Raw genomic sequence first — 25,341 nt, 5'->3', positions numbered from 1 at the left:
AATTCATCCCAAAGGTGTTCTATCGGGTTGAGGTCAGGACTGTCTTTATGGACCTTGCTTTGTGCACTGGTGCTCAGTCATGTTGGAACAGGAAGGGGCCATCCCCAAACTGTTCCACAAAGTTGGGAGCATGGAATTGTCCAAAATCTCTTGGTATGCTGAAGCATTCAGAGTTTCTTTCAGCAGAACTAAGGGGCCAAGCCCAGCTCCTGAAAACAACCCCACATCATAATCCCCCCTCCACCAAACTTTACACTTGGCACAATGCAGTCAGACAAGTACCATTCTCCTGGCAACCGCCAAACCCAGATAACCCCAGAGAAATCCAGAGAACGCGTCTCCACTGCTCTAGAGTCCAGTGGAGGTGCTTTACACCACTGCATCCAACGCTTTGCATTAAACTTAGTGATGTATGGCTTGGATGCAGCTGCTCGGCCATGGAAACCCATTCCATGAAGCTGTCTACACACTGTTACAAAACTAATCTGAAGGCCACATGAAGTTTGGAGGTCTGTAGCGGTTGACTCTGCAGAAAGTTGGTGACCTTTGTGACCTCCCTGCTGACCCCGCTCTGTCATTTTACATGGCCTACCACTTCGTGGCTGAGTTGCTGTCACTTCCACTTTGTTATAATACCACTGACAGTTGACTGTGGAATATTTAGGAGCGAGGAAATTTCACGACTGGACTTGTTGCACAGGTGGCATCTTATCACAGTACCATCCTGAAAAGTACTCACAGTACAGTGGTATACCATCCTAATCATAAGGTATCCAATCTACTATAGGTCCACATTCAGATTTACATGCACATTCAGTCGACTTCTATATTGATTCATTTTTGAATGCATGTGAGGTTTATTTGACATAAAAATGTAGCATATAAAAATATTTCAACTTTTTTTTTTTTTTTTTACAGGCAAATCCAAATAAGAAACTGGCACAAACAGTTCTTTTTTGCAGTTTGGTCAGGAACAAATTAAGTTGTAAAAAGTAACTTGTGTGCTCCAGATTCTTCTTTGGATTTGCCTGTGAGGAAGAATCCATTGAAATATCGAATACTTTTCTGGTCCTATTCTGAAAGCACCAGCCTCCACCTGTGAGGGACTGAAGCATGAGAGACTTCTGCTGAATAGGAATATAAAATTATTCTTTATAAGGATATTCTCTGGCAGCTTTTTCCCTATTTGACTACCCCTTTTTAAATTACGTTTTACTGACTGGTCTTAAGATGAGAAAATGCTCACAAAACAGTCAAATTCATCACAAGACCATTGTGTATTTTGGTATATGATGTGAAGCTGGTGTGCTGAGTAGAGTGTGGCTAAAGTTAGCAGCTTGCTCCACCAGCTTTCGTTCCCCTTTGCAGATTAACATTGTGCTTTTTGTGGTACTGATCACTTCGGTTGAGTAGTTATACATGAGTATAACCCTCAACAGCCTACATACAACTTTATATCCATTTTCTAATTGAAAACACTGCCATACCACGTTGTTCTCACAACACCACAAATGTCCCTTGTTTAAGTCTGGCAAAGTGCCGGGGAAAAGTTCTGGCAGGAGGGCAGCAGCTGTTTTACTAAAGCTACAGTGTCTACTAGTGGTGGGAGGGTTCATTACAGTTTTAAAAGAGTGTTTAGTAGTATTTGGCCTGTCTATCTATGAAGAAAACATAGATTATTAGTTAAACCAACTCATAATTCTTTACTAGAACTTCATTGCCCCATGTCACAAGAACTATTTGTCCTCAGCAATTGCCCAATTTACATAATGCTGCATTAAAAGATATTGATAAGATAACACAAAATAGTGATTGACATTTATAATGCCCCAGTTGTGTGAGTCTATACTGGCTTATAAAACAGAAATATAAATGGATTATAAAGGGAAAAACCCCTCAAATAAGATATCCCCATACCCTGATGTCACCAGGGGCTCACTGCCCACCACTTAGATTAGGCCAAACACGTTCTTCTAAAGAAACCCACCACGTATATTCCTCCTCTATGTAAAATATTCCAGCTCTGGTTCCATGCCCACGTACGTCTTCACTTCTCCTCCTTTTTCCTGTTTCTCAGTGAAAAACAGTGAGGGCGAGGCCTGGAGGTGAGTTTCAGTTCAAAGTTGAAAAGGGCACCTCTGAAATACACTTGGCAGGTGTTCAACAACTTTGCTGCATTTATGATAACAGTGGAGTTGACTTGTTGCTCTTGAACACTGGCTGTGGATTTAGTCTAACTGAAAAAAAAGAGTCAGAGAAAGAAAGAAAGAAATGAAGTGTGTCTGCTGTCAAGGTCAGTTTGTACATTTGTGTTCAGACTCCTTTACTCAGTTTATTAGACAATAGCAGAACTGCACAGTTACAAAAAAAAGCCATATATCTGTGCACAGACTGTTGAATTGTGCAGTGTAAGTGAAAGCTTGACCTTATAACTGCTCTGTGTTAATACTGCAGGAATGCACTGGAATTTTGTTTTCATAAATGAGGACAGGAAAGGGTAACAGTGGAGGCATAAATCAGGGATCTTTTTTCCTCTCCCCTCAGAATAAGTGACCGTATGAGTGTAATAATAAACATCGCAGGCAGAGATTGATGTTGGATGGGCCTGACTGAGGGCACGTAGTAGCTAATCCATGCGCGGGGCTGTGCCCACCTCAGGCACCAACTCTCCTTATAATTCCCACAATATTCGGGGGCGAAGCAGGAAGAAATGACAGACGTAATTTCCCCGTGATCAAACATTGTTGATGTGCACATTAACGCAGGCGATGCAATCTGCACTGGGCACAAAATAATTGAACGTGCTGAAATTGGGGACTATTTTGAGGTATTTCCTCTCTTTAGAGCAGCAGTGCAGATTGGCTTAATTAAGGAGGGAAAAACAGGAAGTTTTAAAGTCATGTCTATAATTAATTGGTTGCCTCAGCCAAAGGGTCTGCCTGGTCAGGGGGGCATGAGGAAGCAGCTCTGTTGTTGCGCTCAGTCACTGGGTTCACATAAGACTAAATACAGTCTGTGCTGCTGGGGAGGGTCTTAAAAGGAAAACTAACATTTATTACAACATAGGTTTTAGATTTACAGCTTCAGAGAAAGGTTGTGTTAATAGTGCTGACATCTTGGAATGCAGTAACATTGCTTAAGTTGGTCCAAGGGGGAAACAAACATGCACAGAGTGTAAACATACTCATATTTTTGCCTCATTAGCAACAACTGTTTTTAAAGGTAAAACTGACAAACTGTTTGTAGTAACCATGTCTTTAATCATCACAATCTTTGCTCACTGCACAAAAAAAAGTAAGGGTGCACAAGTTCAAATATGGATGATCAAGGTAGTCAGGGTGTAACCTTTGTGGATGCTCTTTATGGACTGTTTCAACCTGCAGGGGCAGCGTATCATGACAGAAATGTAGCAAAGGTCTTAGCAGGTTTACTTTGTGAACCTTGTCTACTTTACCTGCAATAAGGTACGATGACTAAAATAACACATAAAAATGCTTTTCAGTTGGACATTATGAATTAAATAATTAGAATAGGAGGTCATAAAATGAAGCACAATGTACGGAGCGACATATGCAAGGGTTTTGCTGCTCTTGAACATAGCATCCCAGACGATCACTATCGTGTGTGTGAGTCTGCCTGGTCTGTAGCAGCAGCAGCTTAAGTGCTATCCAACTGCTCCACCAGCAGAGGTTTATGTTTGAGGAAGAGATATTCAGCTCATATTGATAACCGGCCCAGATATCCAGAATTAGATGATTGGGAGGAAGATTTAAACCTTGAATCATAGTCTAAACGCTTTTAGAAGCGAGTGCAGGTCAACTTTCAGGCTGCATGAGTGATGTAAGTCTGAAAATGGTAGCGCGAGGAGCCGACAGGAGAGGGAAAAGGCAGAGAATCAATTTTTTTAACCCAGGCCTATAAGCATCCAAAACAAAACTGCCATGTTTGGAAAAGCTGTGTTAAAAATTCATCATTCATTATGTCTACATTTAAACTATATTGCCAAAAGTATTCGCTCACCTGCCCTGACTCACATGAACTCAAGTGATCCAATATGACATTGGTCCACCCTTTGCAGCTATAACAGCTTCAACTCTTCTGGGAAGGCTTTCCACAAGGTTTAGAAGTGTTTTTATGGGAATTTTTGACCATTCTTCCAGGAGCGCGTTTGTGAGGTCACACACTGATGTTGGACGAGAAGGCCTGGCTCTCAGTCTCTGCTCTAATTCATCCTTAAGGCGTTCTGTCGGGTTGAGGTCAGGACTGTCTTTATGGACCTTGCTTTGTGCACTGGTGCTCAGTCATGTTGGAACAGGAAGGGGCCATCCCCAAACTGTTCCACAAAGTTGGGAGCATGGAATTGTCCAAAATCTCTTGGTATGCTGAAGCATTCAGAGTTCCTTTCACCAAGCCCAGCTCCTGAAAAACAACCCCACATCATAATCCCTCCTCCACCAAACTTTACACTTGGCACAATGCAGTCAGACAAGTACCGTTCTCCTGGCAACCACCAAACCCAGATAACCCCAGAGAAATCCAGAGAACGCGTCTCCACTGCTCTAGAGTCCAGTGGCGGCGTGCTTAACACCACTGCATCCAATGCTTTGCATTGCACTTGGTGATGTATGGCTTGGATGCAGCTGCTCGGCCATGGAAACCCATTCCATGAAGCTCTCTACGCGCTTTTCTTGAGCTAATCTGAAGGCCACATGAAGTTTGGAGGTCTGTAGCGATTGACTCTGCAGAAAGTTGGTGACATCTGTGCACTATGCACCTCAGCATCTGCTGACCCCGCTCTGTCATTTTACGTGGCCTACCACTTCGTGGCTGAGTTGCTGTCGTTCCCAATCGCTTCCACTTTGTTATAATACCACTGACAGTTGACTGTGGAATATTTAGGAGTGAGGAAATTTCACAACTGGACTTGTTGCACAGGTGGCATCCTATCACAGTACCACGCTGGAATTCTCTGAGCTCCTGAGAGCTACCCATTCTTTCACAATTGTTAAACAGTCTGCATGCCTAGGTGCTTGATTTACACACCTGTTGCCATGGAAGTGATTGGAACACCTGATTTAAATCATTTGGATGGATGAGTGAATACTTTTGGCAATATAGTGTATCAATGTCCATGGTCCGCTGTGTCTTTGGGAAACAGTAGGCATATCTATTGAGTCCAAAAATCCCCAGTTAAAGCAGATAGTATATTTGTTGTCCCATTTTTACCTGATCCCCATTGAGCAGACAGTAGCACTTCAGAATACTCATCACTCAGCCCAGCTGAGTAGTCACATCACATGCTGTAAGGGACGTCAGTACCCTCTATAACAGAATTTTACACTTCTGATAAACTTCTTTTTAACTTCTGGTGAAGTTACAGCTGTCAAGTGGTAAACATTTTTAATCATGCTAAATGGTGTTTTTGTATTTGTAAATGCATTTGTAAATTGCACTATTTTTCTAATTTTGGATTTTTGTACTGTATTTAACTGGAGGCAGTTCTTTGAATAATGACCTGCTTTTATTTTGAAAGAGAATGTAGAATTTCAGATAACTGAAGACCATAAAGTTAATTTAACCAAGGAAAAAGGGAACTTATTGTGGATTGAAAAAGAAAATAAGGGAACAATAAAAAGGTTTTGTTTGATCACACAAGGGGCAGATGACTTTTGACTTGGTATCCTTTTATTTACAATTGCTGTGGCTGCAGGGTGACGTTGCAGCGGCATAACCAAAGTTCAGGCCAGTAAACTACAGAATGAATGTAATTAAGGAATAAGTGCATTAATTACGGACCTTATTTGAGTTGTGATTAATGCTGACGGCCCTAGTAAAAGTCAGGCATTGTAGATACCTGCTATCGGCAGCAGTAACACAAACTCAAAGCATATAATAATGTAATTTCAGTTTAATAAAGGATCAAAAATGTTGTGCAAAGTCCTGCATTCTGTCAGTTTTCACACATTTTGGCATTTGCTTTGATACTGAAACATACAGTTTCCTGCTTTTTTAAAGCATTGATATTTTTCCTCCCATTGATCATTAAATAATGGATTTGGTATTACAGTAAAACACGTGGTATCAAAAAGATTTGAAGTATTGAACATTTTATAAGCTTACACACAAGCGCTTTATTAAGTTGAAGTCATGGTTTAAAGTTCTGGCCATTTCGTCTGGTGAGAACTTAATGAGCTGCTCTATCTTCTCCTTGGGAGCCTGCCATGCGTCAGCCTGTTATTTATGTTAGATGCTCATTTGGTTATCAGGAGTTTTCTTAAGAAGTCCCAGCAGAGAGACACCCAATCAGCAGGCAGCAGACGAGCTTCACCGGGCTCCTCTGTCAGGCTGCTGCATCCTGCAATTTATCCCCCGTCTTCAGTGTGTGGCTGTGCTGCTTGATGTAAATTTATTACATCTCAAGACCTCAGTGGGCCACATTGTGTTTACACAAGCATACCTCGTTCTGAAGGCCTAACGTCTGAGAAGCTGCGTTGCGTTCTGGGTAAGGAGGGGCTGGTAAAATCCCACCAGGATTTCTTAGCCTTTAGTTGGCTCAAAAGACAAAAGCTGTGACTCTGAGTCAATTCTGGAGAAGCTTGAAGACTTGGAACTAAAAAACTGATGCCGGTCAGGAAGGCAGTGTCACCACCTACATCTAAATCCAAGGCAAACAGGCACAATAATGTACACTGTGCATCATGGAGCTGGGAAATCACCCATCTCTGACTCATTTTATTGTTTTGTCTGTTTCACACCAAACCTGAGCATTGGAGAAATATGTCATCCTCCCTTTCCCCTCAGATTTCCTAATTTGAGTAACAGCTATAACCCTAGTTTTCTGCTCGTCCTTTCAAAATCATGATTGACTCCCGGTCATACATCATTAGTGGAGAATTTGCTCTCCCTTGTGAAGCAATGATCAGCTTATTGCTTGTTGATATATGTTTAATTGATTAAAGGGGGCCTGCTGTGATTTCACTCTGTTTTTGTTTGAAAAGGCCAGGGTTCTGACAGAAATGCTCCGGGAAGTATTGCATTTGGCGGCAGGCTCTGGTTCCCATACACGAGAGCTTAATTCAAAACGCCTTGGACGCAAGGCTGACTGTTGGGCTAGCAGGAGAGGAGAGATAGCTGTAACCTTGCATTGAACTCCAAAGAATCTCAGCATACTCCTCAGATTGCAGCAGAAAATACTTACACCAGTTACATGATTTAATGGGCGACTTTCAAAGCACAGACTCCTTCAAACAGCAGGCTTGGTAATGAAATAGCTTTTCCATTAGAGAGGAACAGTTGACTGATGAAACTGGCATTGCTTTGTCTAGAAAAGGGGATGGATTTGGTAGTCAAATAGTGCTGGGTTCCTCACATACTTTACATACTTTGTTTCTGCAAACACACGCCGAATAAAAGAGACGTTTTCCATTGAAAAGGAGTTAACTCAGAATGGATAGGAAGTAACGGCACCAGAATAGCAGCAACATGACTTCATTGCTGCGTTTTCAGCATGTTGCTTTGGCGTTATGTTTATCCATATCCACTGTTATTTATAGACATTTCACAAACTTCTTTATGCTACATCCATCTACAATATGTTGGTTACATAGTCCCAGTCTCAAGAGGATGAACTTTTACTAACCCTTGATTATCCCTGGCTAAATAACGGCCCTCCTGATTCGCACTTAGGATGCTCCCAGGAGCTATTTCCTTGTTCAGCTTAACGCCCATGTAAATTGTGTTTACCCAGCTAGTCAGGAGAGGAGAAAATACTTAAACAACAGTCAAATTCATCATAGGGTCATTGTGTCAGTGGGTATGATGTGAGCCTGATTGTGTAGAGCATGGCTAAAATTAGCACTTAGCTCAAACAGTCTTCTTTCCACTTTGCAGATTAATAACGTGGTTAGATATGTGGCCTTTTTTCACCTGACTTGAGTAATTATATGAATTAAACCCTCTGCAGCCTACAAACCACTTTATTTAATTAATTTTTAGAACAAAGAACCATCATATCACGCTGTTCCTAATAATAATAACCACAAAGCTTCTCATATTTACGTCTGATGAAGTGCCAGGGATTAGCTGTGACAGGAAGGCATCGGCCATTAACTGAAGCTACAGCAGCTACTAGTGGAGGAGGTTTTGTTATAGTTTTTAAAGAGCATAATCATCTTTCTACCTTTTCTGTCTCCATTTTTATTATTAATTTTGCTGCTGTTATTGCTGTTATTATTATTATTATTATTATAGTTACTATTATTTTTGCTACTACTGATTTTGAGCTTGTTTAAATGCATTTTACTCTTCCTATTTGTGTTTTAATGTCAGTTACTTTTCTTGTTTTTTTGATATCCTTTTAACCATGATCTTGGTTTTTATTTAGGCTGATCTTATTGGTTTTTGCTCTTACCCTATTGATACTTGCATTTTCCTTCATCTTACCTATTCTTTTATGTTTCTTTTCATTATAATTTAACCTCTTTTAATCTTTTTAGTTCTTACTGGGGGACCAAGGGGATTAAAACGTTAATCCCCTTGGTCTCAGGTTTTTGTTGCTGTGTTCCTGGGTTGGCCAGGTACTCATGGGTTCTTGTGATTTCTCAGTTGATATCCTGGGATGTCTTAGTTCTTATGATGTCTTAGGTTGTTTTAGTCCTGCCAATGTCATGGGATATCTAACCTCTTATGATGTCTTGGGATGTTTTAGTTCTAATAATGTTCCATGTTGTCTGGGTAATAATGTGGTTTAGGTTTAATATGTAGGTTGGGTTTTGATATTGTTTAGGTCCTTTCATCTTAAATGATCTCTTGATCTTGTTTTGCTGTCTTTATCTCTTGTTTGGATTTTAACAGCTTTTCACCCTCATAATGAGGAATTCATCCATGAAAACCAAATGCTGGTTTACTCTTTAGTAGGAGTGTAACAGTTCACAAAGGTCATGGTTTGGTTTGTCCCTCAGTTTTGGGGTCATGGTTTGGTTCAATGGGGAAAAAAAATCTGATGAAGGATGGTGGATAATGCAATTAACATGGCACTGCACTACACCCTGCATCATCATCTAAACTCACAAGGGAACTTTGCCAGGATCCTGTTTGTGGACTTCAGCTTGGCTATCATCCCTGGTATCCTCCACCACAAGCTCACCTAGCTCACAGACCTACAGCTTCCTGAGTGACTGAGGCTCTGCCCTTTCCCAAACACTGTGTATGAGAGCTTTTCCAGATGGATGTGTGAAACACATCCATCTGGCATGTCAGGTTATGTGGGACCCCTCTGTGAAACTCCTTAAGTTTGCAGGCGACACCACCATCATCATCGTCCTCATTCATGATGGTCATGAGTCTGCATACAGACGGAAGGTGGAACAGCTGGTCCTCTGGTATGGTCAGAACCACCTGGAGCTGAACCTGTTCAAGACTGTGGAGATGACAGTGGACTTCAGGAGGAGCCATCCATACCCCACCTCGTCCTTACCATCAAGAACAGCACCTGGGACAGTTTCTAGGATCCACAATCTCCCAGGACCTGAAGTGGACCTCCCACATAGACTATTTGTAGAAAGGCCCAGCAGAGTTTGTACTTTCTGAAACATTTCAGTGCAAAAAATTGAACATACTGTATCTTAAAGCTAATGTTGAATGACATTAGGTCTCTTACCTTGATACAGTTACACAACTTAGGTTAGCAACACCTCAATTCCTGATTTAGATATGAAAAGAAAAGCACACATGTACTGTTGGTTCTCTTCTTTAAGTACAATTTTTACTTAAGGGTATTCAGAATTTTAAGCAATAGTTTTTGCTTCAATTCCAACTCTCCCTGATAATGACCTTGATGTTTTTGTGTGCCTAAGTGCAACTTTGGCACACAACTCAGAGCCGAGAGTTCCCAGCAGTCTGTACCTTTTAGGAGAAACAACAGATTGAACAAACAACACTGCACCCATTTTTTCACAGGCAGGCCAGACGTCTAATCCCAACATCGTTCTATTTGTCTTAAATGTTTGAACATCAGAGTTGAGCTTTATTTACTGGGCTTACACTGCTGGAGTCTAAAATACCCTTTTAGAGAAATATTTCTGACCGTTAATCATGGACATTTTTGTGAGCTACAGAATAAATCATACAATGAACCAGTGTGCAGAGTACTTGGGTTTCTCGCTAGTCTTGTCTGGAAACCACATGTAGCATGTTGATTACCACTGTTTAAAGAAAAGGTACAAATTTCTGTTTTTTACCAAGTAGAAAACAGGCCAACATTGATTTGTCTGGAAATCAGAAACTTGCTCCTTAAAAATTGTTCTACTCCACCAAAACTGAAGCACAACAGCTATCAATTGTGTAAGAGATACAAATTAAACTCAGTTACTCTTTCGGTATCATTAAAACTTTAATTATTGTCACCTCAACAGAAATAATCAGACATAGTGTGTCACAGCTCAGTTTGTAGTGTAACAGTCAACCCTTGTTTCATATTAAAACATATGAGAAATGTGGATTAAAATTCGTTTAAAATATTGAAACCTTTGAATAATTGAGTCACTTCTATCCATGCATTTCATACACTTCCAGGCCAGGTGGAATGGGGGTATAATCTCTTTATCAAGTTCTGTGTCCATGCTGGGGACTCCACCTAGTTGCACATGTCTGAAAGACCTGATCGTGTACCTGAACCGCCTTAACTAACTCCTTTCCATGCAAAGGAGGAGCAGCTCTTCTCCAAGCTTCCTCTGGGTGTCCAAGCTCCTCGCTCTCTTCTGAGGCAATAGGTTTGGATATTTTTCCCCTTTATGAATAAAATGATCATTTAAAAACTGCATTTATTATTTACTCAGGTTATCGTTGTCTAATATTAAAATTTGTTTGATGATCAAAAATACTAAGAGTAACAAATATGCACAAAAAAGAACTAGGGGAAAGGGGAAAACACTTTTAGAGCATTGTAAATAGCATGGCGGCACACACTCAAGGCTTCTATAGTGGCCTCTAGTATAAACAGCTGTGTTACAGTAAAAAACATCTAAAGTGCATCTGCCAGCTGGCAACGGCTTTTAGCTTTTCTTATTTTCAGTTTGCCACTGTGAAAGTGAGGACATTATTTGAAAACCAAAACTGACTTTATGGACATGGGTATAAGAGGCCTGCTGCTGATTAAGTCCGCTAAATTTGGTCTTCATCTAACCAATCTGATACTAATCAAATAGATATATCAAGCATATAGCTTTAGTTTAGGCAGACCACGGAGTTGAGCACTGCTATATAACCAAGTTCAGCTGATCTCAGGCAAGCCCTTAACAGCTTATGGCTGACTCACTCTAAGCATGCTGTTGGCTTATTGCACTCATGCTGCCATAATTAAACCGCCCTAGCCTTGCTATTCTTTGCCTCTCCCTCTGCAGACTGCTTTTTGCAACCCTCCTCCACCCCAGCTTCTCCTTCATGCTATGTCTGACTTAATCAGTGCCATTCTTTTGTCAATGGTGTCTGCTCTGCTCTGGGTTTTGCCTCTTCTCTTCCTGCCTCAAGCTCTCCTTGTAGGCACAGGAAGCGCAGGAACGTATGCTGTTCCTGCTAGATGTTTTCCACACACAGTAGGTTTGGGCCCTTGGGACATAGGGCAATCCCAGAACAGCCACACTGCCAAATATGAATAACAGTAGCAAGAGCAAATTAATAACTGCTAATAAAGAGAAAAAAATATAACTGCAAATCATGTGAGTTTCCTGGCAAAGTGATCCTGACTGAATTTCTTAAGGACCAATATGGGTGAACACCTTTTTTTCTCTGCAGTAACTTTAAACTTGTAACTGTCTGGCCAGTCCAGGGGCCCTTGCACAGGTGGGACCCCTAAGTGGCAGCCCTGGCAAGCTTTTGTATTAATCCACCCCATGACATGATGAGAAACTTTAGAAACTTTAGAAATGTTTGTTTGTGACTGTAGCACAAACAAACAATGTTGACCTATTTGAATATCATGGCAACAAAAACAGTTCAAGGCAAATTGTACTGGATAATTTATTGATCCCAGTCACTGAAAGCAGGTACAAACCAGCCTGCTATCTAAATTGTCAAATAACATTTGCAACATTGCGGTGCTCTAACATTGCCAGAGTTTTTGAGCAATTCAGATGGTGTGTAAGAGTTAACCTACAATACGTTTTGGTACTAAAATAACAGCAATATGTCTGGTAGTAAATCACATGGTTTCAAAAAGTAGCAAAGTGGCAGTTGCAGTCATCAGCAACAGTTCAACAGTTATGTAGGGAGTCAGCTTATCATGGTGGGGGAGAGTTGGGCAGTTGATACATTTCCTTGAAAAAAACATTTTTTTATAACAGCAGGATTTTATGCAAATCACAAGATAACCCCTTATTTGAATAGTAACCTCCCAAGTCAAAACACTTCTTTCATTTTCTGTGAGATCTGATAGTTTAAAAAATATGTTTCTTGGCAGCATTTTGGTACTTTTTAGCTTGACTTTCGTTTTGCATGAGCCAGTTTAGATTGTAGCTCTCTTTAGGGTTAAAGGGCATGAACTTCAAAGAACTTTCCCTTTTTTTTAAATCACAATGCTCTTTTTCCTTTTGTTCTTTTCCTCCACTTTCAGCCTTCCATTAGCTCCTATTCCTGATAATTTCCTGCATTCCTCACCACATGCACAAACATAGTCATGCCAAAGACACGTTTCCCACCCTGTGATTTTTACTCTTCCCAACAAGAAGTGTCATTCGTTCCAACACCCAGCCTCCCTTGAACACACTCCCACTGTTTCTGTAATAAGAAACACTCACTATACATAGAAATATGATGTAATTGGTGCAGTGTTTAGTAAATTATCTGTCATTTTTCAATGACCTTACACTGTCATTACTTTTTTATTTTTAGAGACAGAGGAGGTGTGTCTCTCAGTATTATTATTAACTATTTCGTCATTATTTTCTACGGAATCTTCCTGTTACGTTTAACACGTATGAGCAACAGTGTGAGAATCAATGATGTCACAGCATTTTATGGTCATGTTTGGTTGCTAAATTTGTAAAACTGTGAAAATTGTTCTAAATGAGCAGTATGATTTCATGTCACCATAATAAGGCTTATAAATCACACAGCAATAGTCAGACAATAAACCCTTTTTTCCCATTATAGATGTTTTAACGGCTCTCCTGCTGTAGAAAAAGTCCACAAACAGCTCTCATGTTTTAAATTTTTTTTTCCCTTCTCCCAGAATGTGCCCCCGTGTCTGTCTAGGAAACTCCAAAAGGGCTGAGTCAGAGATCCCATCTCTTCCGGAGGCAGGGCCAGCGGTGCTCTTCTTTGAAAGGCAACATGGAAAGATCAGCGGGCATCTCCTGAGGGAGTCATCCGTGGGGCATTACTGTGCTGCTGCTCCTGTGGCTAAACAGCCCTGAGGCCTGAAACCTGCTGCTGCTGCTGGGTTAGCATGCTGTGTTTACTTTGGGAGGACTTTCAACCCCGTGCAGCCATCATGATCTCTGTAGTCTCCCTCTTTATCTGCTCGACTCTCTTTCCCCACTTCTTTCTATGATTCAATCACTTATTTTGGCTTTGTTCCCTTTGCAAGGTTGTCAAAATGTTCAATACTTAGATACTGTTTGATGCTATGTGTTTAAGAATCACTCATGTTTTTGACAGTTGATTTCTATCTATCTAGGCTTTAAAAAGATCTATATCTGTTTCATGAGGAAGGTGCATTGGAGAGGAATTAATCCATTGTAAACAAACTCCTGCATAATGTCTAAATTGCACAAATACATCTGAGATATTGAACAGAATTAAAATCATCTGAATTTTTGTGCAATTAAGATAATAAGAGGGAGTTTGTTTGTGAGTTCTCATGATTTAAAACAAGAAATTACGCGAGGATTAGCACATTTTTATTCTTTTTAATCCTGTGGTATCAATACAGGAATCAGTCTTTTCAAGGTTTATGGTTATTACATGAAAATTTAAATGTCTGGTATTTTTACAACCCACTTGTGCTTGAATTTTTCCCAGTATTTTTATAGACAAGATTATGTTAACCGGGCCCCATATGAAGATGTTCTGCAGTTATTTCCTTTATTTTGTGCTCTCATCTTTAGAAAACCTTTTTGGAATTAGTGGCAACTATTGTTACTGGTGGGCACATACATTGTCTCTACCACCATGCCACCATGATAATTTTAAGAGTAACAGTAAAAATAGAGAGTATTTGATTGAAAAAGTCTTTTTTCATCAGACAGGTGACCTGTAGCCCATCATCTTTTTTTAATAATGTTTTAATAACATTTGTTTTTAAAATGATTTTTAAAGGGGCTTAAAATATGTTACGTTTTCTTGGAGTTTACTTGGACTTGGAGTCTTAGATCTGCCAAGACACACCTGCATTAACATTTATAAACACACAGGATGATAATTGGATGCATGCATCCTGACAGGTTATTGAGTGTCATGACATTTGAATACAATACTGTTTAAATTTTAGAGTCTTAAATTCACTACAAAAAGTAAATGTGAACAACGCAAAGAAGAATCTCTGTATGAAAGTACCACAATTAACAAAAATCACTTTGTTCTTTTCTCGCTGATGTGTGAAACACTCAGGAGCTAGGTTTGCGGTCACAGAGGGATCTATTTGTAAAACTATCACAATTTGCACTATTTTTTTTAGAACTCATTTTCAATTCTAGGACTTTTTCTCTTTTACAGCAGTTCCCTCCTTGTATTTGTCATGAATCAGCCCTAGTGGTTTTAACAAACAGTGCAATGCAATCAGTGATAATGTTAGTATCTTCTGTACTAATAGTTCTCCAGCTATCTACCACATTATTACCTAGGCTAAGGCTATAATTTAGACCTGTAGTTATCTAAGGTTAGTATTGCCACATTCTAACTCCTACATGTCCACATTCTTGATGTGTTAGCTAGCAGCTATAAGCTAACCAACACTGTTGCTGTACTCAGTAGCATCACCCAGGAGAAAGACAAGCCTGATTAAAGTAATATCTTTGAACACCGACATATTAAGTACCTCATAAAGCAGTGGTTCTCAACTGGTGGGTCGGGACCCAAAAGTGGGTCGTGAAGCTCTTTTCCGTGGGTAGCGGATGTGTGTCTGGGAAAAAAATTGTACCATAAGAAAACATGCATGTTTTGTCCTTTTTCACTGTTTTGTTACACCTTTTGTTCTGTCTTAGGCCCAGGCTCTACTATTTTTTTTTTTTATTAAATACATCTGATTGACCAAAAAAATCTCCAAATTTGGGTCGCAGTTCTCCTTGAGGAGTTGATGGTGGGTCCTGTGACTCAACCAGTTGAGAACCACTGTCACAAAGGGTTAAATTCTTTGGGTAGGATTAAGTGATGTTACATCAATCTTGCACTGAATACGGACAAGATATGAGCAATCTTGCAACAATAGTTGCCGCTGGGACAAATGACTCCACACACCAAATACTACACATCTGGTGTAATATTTGGGTTATTTGGGTTTTTCTAGAGACTTTAATGATGAGGTTGATGTAGAATTATAAACCACAAAAAACTTTATGAACATATGAAAATGACCTTTTCCTGCTGTGTTCTGCTCTTGATAAAAAGGGTCAGGAATTCAGCATCATGTATGTTTAGCGGGTTCATTTGGTATGAAAATAAGCAAAGTCTTAATTTGACAGTTTTTTAATTCACATCTCAGTCAACACAACCTGTTTCTATACAAAAATGATGTTTTACTATGGAACCATCACCATTTTTGTGCAATTTTAGACGGTGTGCAGGTTTTTACTCGCAATGTTTGTTGATTGAAAACAGGAAATTACCCAGTATTATGTGCTTGAGACATAAGTTTGCTGCCATGATATCAAAACTGGTACCAACATTGCCTGATTTCAATTAATACTGTATCAAAGTTATGCTATCATGACAACCTTCTCATCTTGGTCTTAATCTGCAACCCTGTGACAAACATCATCCACTGTTAATTTACAGATATTAACTGTGATCTTGCTGTTTCTTGTGCATGAATATGCTTGTCTCTGTGACCCTCAGCTCTGTGAACATCTATCCAGATGAGAGCACATGCAGGGAGGATTTCTGCGCTGCTGTGTTTATATTTCCTCCCTCGCTGCACCATGGATACCAGTCAGACAGTGCCAAGGTAGGACCACCTCATAAATTCAATCCCCATAAATATTTGCCCGTGTTTTGAGTTCAGCACTAGTTTGCATTTACATATCTAAAGGTGGTTTAGTCATTTATCTACATGGAAGCTCAAGAGCTTAATCCCCGGTGGTCTTAGTGTATAAACTGCATTTTATAAAACACCAAGAAGCAACAGAACACACGTCAGATGTTTCTTTTTATCCCCTACTGCTGAATCCAATACTAGTGATGCAGGCACTGAAGAATAAAGGTTTTTATGGACAACTTTTGTCTACAACCAATAACTTTCTGTTTAAGAAAATGTTGAAAACTTTGATTTAATTTAAAAAACATGAATAAAGTGTCCTCAATGTTGCTGTTTTTCAGTGTAGTGCATTCCTCCACACTCAATAAACTGGGCTAAATCAATAAGTCAAAGAGCAGACAGATAATGCTAAGCCCAGACGTAAATCTTAACCATCTCTAAAATCTTTTCATGTGCTATTACTCACAGGCCATATTCGCTTAAGTACAGTAAACATTGTGACAGGTACTTTGAGCTGCTGGTTCAAGAGGACAGAGGAAAGTGGATTGTGCTTTGAGCCCTCGGGGGCCGGCAGAAAAGGAAAACTCTTAAAGGAAAATAGCTGTCAGGAAGAATAAAGGCCTGCTTTAATGAAACATAAGCAGAATGTGGAAGAAAGCCACCCAACAAAAATCTGGATATCTGCATAGTGTTCACTTTGAAGACATTTTTTGAAACATTAAAGCTCCTGTTTGAAATTTTTAAGCTGGTTGTAAAAGATGGTTTTTTTTTGTACTAATCCTGGAGGGATGTAGTCAGTCAAAGAGAAACGTAGTTACATCCAATTACATCCACACACTGTACTATCGACTGGTAGCTCAGGAAAAACAAACAAAAAAAACTGCATTTATTTCTTGATCAACGTACCCACATACACCGTAGTCTAAATTAACTTAAAAAATAAGCTTTTACCTTTGGTTATTTTAACCTCATTGTGTTGTGCTGAAATAATAATTGATTCAAATCTGACCAGTGTGCACCTGCGTATGAGTTCTGAAAATATTTATAGAGTACAGTATATGTTATATATCCTGGTGATGACAGCGCTGTTATTCAGGATTAGGGCTGTCAGCACTAATGCAATAATTGCAGTGTGATTAAGGTCCATAATTATTTTTATTTTCCTCATTATTTGCCTTATTTGCATGCTTTATTGTTCCCTTTAACACACTGTGGTTCAGCCACAGCAGCGTCTCTGTACATCCACAGTGATAAATTAGTTCACTACTGCTCCTTAATGTCTCATTTCAGTTGGACAAGTCATCTTCACCATCTTTTAGCAGACATTTACCTTTTTACTGTTCCCTTATTTCCCTTTACACCTCATGCCATAATCTTCAATCTACCTGTGGCTCTTTATTTTCTTTCCCAATAAAAGCAGGTCTGTATCCAAACAGGAGGTCAACTATACGGTGCAAAAAGGGGGAATTTAAAAAATGTGACACAGAAGGACTTCAATCGGAATTAACTACTGAAATTTTGAGATTTCTCATAGTTACATTTTTTATTTTTTGACAGACCTATTTTGATGTAATTACAAAATTACCTCAAGTGATTTTTGACTTGTTTTAAAGCAGTAGTAATAAGTGCTGTCACAGTGTCCAATTAATGTAGATTCATTTATCACGAGTGAAAAATTGGATTGATGACGATTAAGTAATTACAAGGCCTATAATTAATTAGATTAATCTTTGTAATTGCCTGACAGCACTAATAATAATAAACACTCACTCGTTCCAGGCCATGATGGATAAACATAATGAACATAAATACTATCCATACAGCATGCTGCATAATCTACTTTTACCAAGGTGAGCTGTAAATAAATCCACAGGTCGTAACGTAAAGAAAACCTTTTAGGGACAAGGAGACTTCACTGTCCGTCTCCTCTGCTCTCTGTCTGCCTGTAACACTAACATTAACATTCAATGATGTGCTAAAGTCACTTCATAAAACATATTTGGTGCATGAAGGAGTACCACGTCAGCAGCTTTTAATCCTGCTCTTCCCTGTAGATTTATGTCCACATGTTTCCAGGTTTGTTAGAGCTTAACTGTTATGAAATAATAAGAAAACAACATCTGATACATCTGCATCACTGCTTTGTCCAGTAGCATACAGTCTTTCTTGATCGTCTACAATTTAAATTTTAGTTGGACAAGAACTCATAGACCAACCTACAGAAGCAAAGAAGACCATCAACACTAGAATATAGCTTTTTTAAATAGTAATTCTTCGGCCGTGTGAACCCTCGCTGTGGGCTGGGTGCTGATGTGGAGATTTTTATCTGAAAACAGAGGTTAACTCTGAATTGTTTTAAACACCCAAACAATTTATTAGACAAAATTTAAATAAGATATTTTCTCATTTTGGAAAAAAGAACAAAAAAACAAAAGAAAGGGAAAATCAACAGGAAAATGATGCTAGGATAACATGACATTTCAAAAAATAAATAAGTCCAGAGGAATGAACGTTCTGCCTTTTTGAATGCAGCGAGTAGTGAAAAAAAAAAATTAAAGTTTCAATACGCCAAGTTTCACATGTAACTCGTCAGATTTTCTTAAGCTTTCACACTCCACCATGATTGTTTTGTGGCTTTTTGAGCCTCAACATACTAAACACTGCTAAAAGACACAGTTTAAAAATCAGTTCTGGAAAATGCACGCCAACCTTGCAGCAGTTTTAAAAAAGTAGACCCAGATGAGCTAGAATATAATGAAAATATTGCATTGACATAATTACTGTTCGCTCCTTTTGATTTGTTTTTCAGTTGTCCACATTAACACCTCATCATGTGAAACTCTTGAGTCATTACTCACACTCCAAACACTCCCAAAGGGTGAGTCAAAGCCATCTTTGGTTTGTTCATATCTGACCTCACTCTCCACTTTGCTCTTATTCTGTCTTTTAAAAAAATGATGCGGCAGTAATTTATGCTTGCATTGTGAAAGGTACACAGTTTACAGTGAGTCAGGTAGTGCAGCACACAGTTGTCTTCGCAGTTTGTGTCTTGTAACGAAAAGGTCAGTAGACGCACTGCTTATTCTGGGTGTGCTTTGTTCAAATAAGCCGTCCAACTGCTTTACATGGAAAAAGAGTATTTGTAGCTCTGCTTTGAGATTTGTACCGTAATGCTATCCAACAGCTGATAGCAATTATAAATCAAAAACGAGGCTGATTATTTTCATTTTCAGTACATAATTAAACAAAACCACTGGATGTCATAGCTTTTTCATACCCTGTTTAAACCAAGCTAGTTTCAGTCAAATACAGTAAGAGCTCTTAGTGGAAAAACATGTGCACATTCAACACTCCTGTACTTTAAACAAGCACTAATAAAGCAAAAAAAGAGAAAAAAAGACATCAGAATGGTTTAACTTCTACTCTATATTGATATCTTTATTAACAATCATTACCATGTTTTCAACAATGGAAGATTTATAAATATTTTTTTATCTTTTGATTCATAAAAGTTGTCTTGGCACTTGTGGCATGATTCCAGTTGTGGACAGAAAAAAAACCCCTAAATGTCCTTAAAGAGTACAGCGCTTTGGAGAAGCCGTGGTATCCAATCACCAGAAATCCATTATGTACATGATGGCTTTATTTTAACAATAAAGACATGGTTCGAGTGCATGGCAGTGTTCAGAAACCATCCAAAGCAGGCCTCCTGATTCGTCATCTTCCCCTGTGTTTTAAGATCCCCACGCCTGACTGGAAATCCAGCTAATCCACGCTTCGTTCAAGCTCCTCTTTCTTCATTTTTTCCACCGTGTCCATCACAAACATTGCCAGCCCCGCATACTTCCACAGAGAGGGGGGGGGCCGGGCGCTGCTGTCCTACCAAACAGGTTCAGATGTTCAGGCTAAGGCCATGGGGCACCAGGGTTCCCCCCGCACTGAGGAGACGTCTGAAGGCTGGGACAGAGCAACGCTGGTGTACAGGCTGTCCTGTCCCGTGTACTTCACTGCTGAGCCAGAGCCTGTTCCCTCCCCTGAGCTGGACAGCACGGACGAACTGACCTGAAACATCACAGCAAATAAAAACTTAAGTACCAAATCCTCTGTTCCTGAAATGTTTTTTTCACTGAGTGGTCCCGTACTCTGCATGTGCAATATCCTTTTTGTATAATTTGCTTTTTTCCATATTTATATCTCTTCTGTTATTCATATTTCTATTTTTATTCCTTCCTACTGCTGTAATGTGGATAAGAGCAGCTGTAACAACTGGAATTCCCTCTTGTGATAAAGTATCTAATTCTGATTTATGCTTGTTTTTTGGACTGAGTTAAATTACAGCGTCACATTCTGAGGACTCTTAATCTTAAGGTTTGCTAGAGTCATCACCACAGAACATCCGACAGCCCCTGTGTGTGATGATTTTATACAGCAAACACCTGCTGTAGCACATGCAGCACTACAAATCTAAGAAAGCATTTGGGCAAAAGATGATGTTCAGTCACTTTAGTGATGTTTTTTCATAATTATTATTATCCAGAATATGCTTTAAGGATAAACCTTCTCATCCATATGAAGATTTATTTGGCATTTTAATTGCATAAGTGATTCTTACCCCTGTCACCTGCCCAGGTGGAGAGCTGGTTTTGGAGCAATCTTCAGAATTAGATGAAGATGTGGATGTGGGAGTCATGGACACAGAGCTGTTATTTCCTGGGGAAAAATAAACACTGAAATGTTAGTATATATCATATAATAAAATATCAGCTTCGATGTAATCACCACCAGGCATTAAATCAGCGCTTTTATTGACTCACCAGAGGATCCTTTCGTTTTATTCAAAGTTTTCGGTTTTCTTTTTCTTGTCTGGATCCCTTCTTTCTTCATGGCGAGAGGCCGAGGGACCTGCACGTTTCAGATAATTTTATAATTAATTTAATTCTTGATGCACTGGATAAACAAAGTAAGACACACGATTTAATTCTTGACTCACCCCGTGTAATTTAGTGTAGAGTCCACATGCGTTACACACAGGCTCTCCCTCCGCGTTTCTGCGCCACAGAGTGGTCGTGCTGGTTTGACAGTTTGCGCACGACAGACCAATTCTCCTGGACGTCGACTAAAGGAGATCAAACAAAAAAACCCATTAATTTAATTATTACAAACAGGTGGTACAATTCAGAGAAAGGGGTGAAATTTCAGATCTGAAAGGACTAAGTCTGCCACTTCAAGTTGGAAAAAAGAGTGAAAAGCACACTTCACTAATTCAATTACTGCTCGGCCATTCACACCCTGTTTCCTAACAATAATAAAGCTCTATTATGATCTCCATTTAACTGCCATTTACGCGCGGCTTTTTACAGGATGTCAATTTTCAGGGAGTCTTTAGCTGCCTTCAGGTTTCCTTGTAAAAACTGTGCGTAATGCGCGTAATGGCACCAGGAAGAGATTTGCCCTTATTGTGACATATTGAAATTGAATTACGCAGCAGACCCATTAAGTGACTGATTAATTACACAGATAATAACACCACGTATGGGCCATTTTAATCCAATTATTATAACAGTTGAATCAAATAATTATCAGTTGTGAGCCATATTGTTTACAGGGTAATTAAAAATGATGAAAACAAAATGCATGATAAAAATGTTTACTTCCATTTTACGCGATGTTTTTTATTTAACCAGTCTCGCTTATATTGCTCTAGTTTGTTAAAGATAAATCGACTGTGGTTTAAAGCTTAATGTATCATATAAAGCTCTTTTTTTTATCCTGCGTCAGAGATCATCTCTATCCCGGTGATAACCTCCAGCCATTGTTGGAGACAATTAGGCAGGAAATTGAGCGGTTAAGTGCTCCCCTGGCCGCTTACCGTCCGTTTCTGTGGTTTAATTAATGGCCGGCTCAGCCCATTCATTTTGCTGTAGAGGCCGCAGGCGTTGCAGAGAAAGTGGCCCGTGCCGTCGCGCCTCCACAGCGGCGTGGAGATGGAGCCGCAGTTTACGCACTCCCTGCTCTCCCCCATGTCATCCAGAATATCTGAAACTAAAAAAAAAAAAAAGGAATAAAGTCAGTTCATGGTACAGCTGTGACTGAAACCTGATGAATAATTTCAAGTTAAATCTATTTATAAAGGAGGTTTTTTAGGTGAACCAATCTGATCCACCAATTAATTTACTAAAATGAACAAAAAATTAATGGATGTGTATTAAGTGCAGTAGAAATGATGAGTCATTTTTTTTTATCATTATTATAACACATGATATTCTCAGCATGCGCACACTAGGCCTCACATGCTGTTTGAGAACAAATCCAGCCTGTTTCATACAAATTTAACTTTTGTGTGAAAAAAATACACATTTTTTGCACTTTTGCTTCATGAGTCTTTGCACAAACTCACTGGAGGTTTGCCCCCTTGCGTAAAGACACTGTAGCCCTGTCATTACAACTATAACTTAATTCTTCATGTTTTCCCACTCTTCCAAAATCATTCCATCATTATTCCTCTCTTTTTTGCTTTTCCTTACCTCCGTTTGGTCCTCGGATCAGGGGTGCGCCTCTGCTTTGCAAGGTGTGCAGCATGGTGTTATCAAAAGGTGCCCCGTTCCAGGGCGAGGTCAGCTGGGAGAGCTGCGGCGCCACGTAAGTAGAGTACGGGCTCGGGTAAGTCCCGCTAAGGGGCCGGGAGAGGCCGTACTGGTCTCTGCTGCTCACGTTGAGAGTGTTACTGTAGCCGCTGTCCCGGGGCGTCCCGTTATTCATGGGCGGGCTCGGAGGGTAGTGGAACCGGGTGGAGGCATGCGGACTCCCGGTGCTGTATGAGGGGCTCTCTGGGGTGGACTGAGACCACACTGAGTGGCTGGAGACGGCGTGGCTGGGCTGCGCGGGGCTGGCCTGCAGGTAGGAGAGGCTGGGTATCATGGGGCCCACGCGGGAGCTGGGCACGTACACGGGAGAGTTTGGGTTGGAGTGCATATAACCAGCAGAGGAGGAATCATATCCAGTCTGGCTCTGGGCCGCAGCGATGGCCAGTGTCTGGTACATATCGCTCGGGTCCACCAGCAGGCTCGCCTTGTGCGCCCCGCCGGAGAGGACCAGTTTGCTGCCCTGGTCTAAATCCGTAAACAGCGGGATGTCCTCTGCAGCGCTCAGGCTGCTGTTGTGATGTCCGAAGTGAACGTAGGAGTGTAGAGATCTGCCGTCCGAGCGGCGGTGCCCTAGTACGTCAAGGTCGCTCGGAGGAGTCCTCAGCTCGTCCGAGGCGGGGCCGTCCCTCCTGCTGTCACCCGTCAGGTAGGTCTGCTCAGCCGGCGAGCCTGGGCTGCTGGAAACTTCTCGCTTGACCATGGACCAGCTGTTTTCGCCCAGGTCCATCCAGGAGCACTTTCCATACACCGTAGGGGTGAATAAAAATCGTCAGGGAGTTGTCAACCCTGTAACAGAAACCAGTTTTTAACCGTTAGGATAGCAGGAAGACGGTTAGCTTTACGCACGGTAACTTTTACGCGTGTGTTCCCGTAAACATCTGTGTGGGGAAATACACCAGAAATACACAAATCCATCCCTCACATAAGAGTAGTTTCCACCTAAAAGAGCAGCCTACATCTTAACAATCAAATATACTGCTTTGACTTTAAAATTCTCAACATTTTTGTCATATAACTCCAAACACATCCAGTCCAGTGTGGCTGCCATACTCCCATCAAGCGCTTTTAAGAGGCGCTGGGTCCGTCCATGTCAAATCTCTGTCCTCCCACACATACAAGTAAACACACACACATAAGAGATAGGAAACAAAACGCAATATGTCTTCACAGCAAAAGAGATAACCGTTTGATAAGACCCAAAACAGATAAGAGCAGAGGGGAAGGCTGCAGCGATAAAACAAAACCCCCGAAATGATGAGCTCACTTCTGGTGCGCGCACAGCCAGATGTTTTCAAGCAGCTGGATGAGGACGGAGAGGCTGAAGTCAGAGAACTGGTGGTTAAAGTAGGCGATTTAAGACGCTTTCTGTAACATACCTGATAGTTGTGTGCCATAGGTCGCACGCAAAGTTCCTAATAGTAGCTCGCGCTGCTTCTCCTGGAAGTACTGGGAAACGTCGGTGCGCTCTGACGACGTTTAAGAGAGGAGGCGCCTCTGGGTGCTGCGGCCGCAGGAGGCGGGCCAATCATGAGCAGTGTGAGTCGCTGGAAGCACGATGGGGGTGCCAGCCTGAGGACTCCTCCAATCAATCACAGAAAGGAGAAAAAGAGAGAGAAAGACACTTGATGGTGTCTGAAAGTTGAAATGATTTACAAACGTGATCAGAGGATTTGTTTGATTTGGACACAGAGCCACACCCCTTCCATTTATTATGAATGTAACCTGATTTCTAATCCATTTATACCTGTCTAGAGTTTGAAATTTTTAGAATTTTATTTAATTACCCTGATGTTTTGCTTGTTTATTTATCTGTCTTGTTTGGATGCTGTTTTACCTTCAGTAGTGTGTTAAATCAAAGTTGCCAGTTGCGTTTTTCCCTACTAATCAGTTGTGCTTAAAGAGAGCATAATTTTACCTTTTATTTTTTATATTTTAGGGGAAATTTTGTTATCCCTCTAAAAACAATATTTATCTTCCTGATTATCATAAAAAACACGTTCTTCCGTATAAAATATACCGGATTACTCCACGATAATAAAAAGGTGTTGTTAAAATTGACCTCAACAAAGACCAACTGTTTCTATAACATCCTACTTCCTTATTAATGCGCAATTACCGTAATCCCATTATATTAAACAATCACAGGACCTTTGTCAATGAGAAATAAAGTTTTTCCAAAACATTATGAGGATAAAGCTGCCCTATTTTATTAGAATTTTTAATGCCTTATTTTTCTAAAGCTACACCACTAGCATGCATTCAGACACATTTAGACGGTTTTATCCATTATATGCACAAATTAACACCCGCTTTAAAGTGCTAAATGTGTGGATCACTGACTACAACTTTAAAATAACACCAATTATTTTTTTTTTCCCACTCGACAAATAATGTTAAAAACTGTTGCGCATCTTTGTAGTTTCTGTGTATTTATCTGTTTCCTCTCTCTTGTTTTACAATAAAAGTCCTCTTTGTTTATTCTCCATTCTCGTAGCAGTGATCAATAAATCT

The 25,341-nt window shown here is 40.2% G+C and overlaps 1 protein-coding gene across 1 annotated transcript; it reads right to left on the bottom strand.

Moving 5' to 3' along the window:
• Nucleotides 1–15,558: 15,558 nt before the first annotated feature.
• On the bottom strand, nt 15,559–24,313 carry gata6 (GATA binding protein 6). The gene is made up of 7 exons (XM_041803898.1): nt 24,207–24,313; nt 22,711–23,616; nt 22,056–22,228; nt 21,177–21,302; nt 21,001–21,088; nt 20,799–20,896; nt 15,559–20,248 (listed from the first exon to the last, which is right to left on the bottom strand). Exons 2-7 carry the CDS (start codon nt 23,555–23,557, stop codon nt 20,087–20,089), a joined length of 1,494 nt encoding a protein of 497 aa, XP_041659832.1. The 5' UTR covers nt 23,558–23,616; nt 24,207–24,313; the 3' UTR covers nt 15,559–20,086.
• Nucleotides 24,314–25,341: the final 1,028 nt, after the last annotated feature.

The sequence above is a fragment of the Cheilinus undulatus genome, linkage group 13 (assembly GCF_018320785.1).
Source record: "Cheilinus undulatus linkage group 13, ASM1832078v1, whole genome shotgun sequence".
NCBI lineage: Eukaryota > Metazoa > Chordata > Actinopteri > Labriformes > Labridae > Cheilinus > Cheilinus undulatus.
This window is presented reverse-complemented; position numbering and strand designations above follow the sequence as displayed.

Excerpts from the sequence above, each read along its gene's own strand:
- gata6 (XM_041803898.1), bottom strand. The coding sequence starts at position 23,557 with ATGGACCTGGGCGAAAACAGCTGGTCCATGGTCAAGCGAGAAGTTTCC. Across the intron at positions 22,229-22,710 it reads GATCCGAGGACCAAACGGAG|TTTCAGATATTCTGGATGAC; the intron begins GTAAGGAAAAGC and ends TTTTTTTTTTAG. Across the intron at positions 21,303-22,055 it reads TTAAACCACAGAAACGGACG|TCGACGTCCAGGAGAATTGG; the intron begins GTAAGCGGCCAG and ends GATCTCCTTTAG.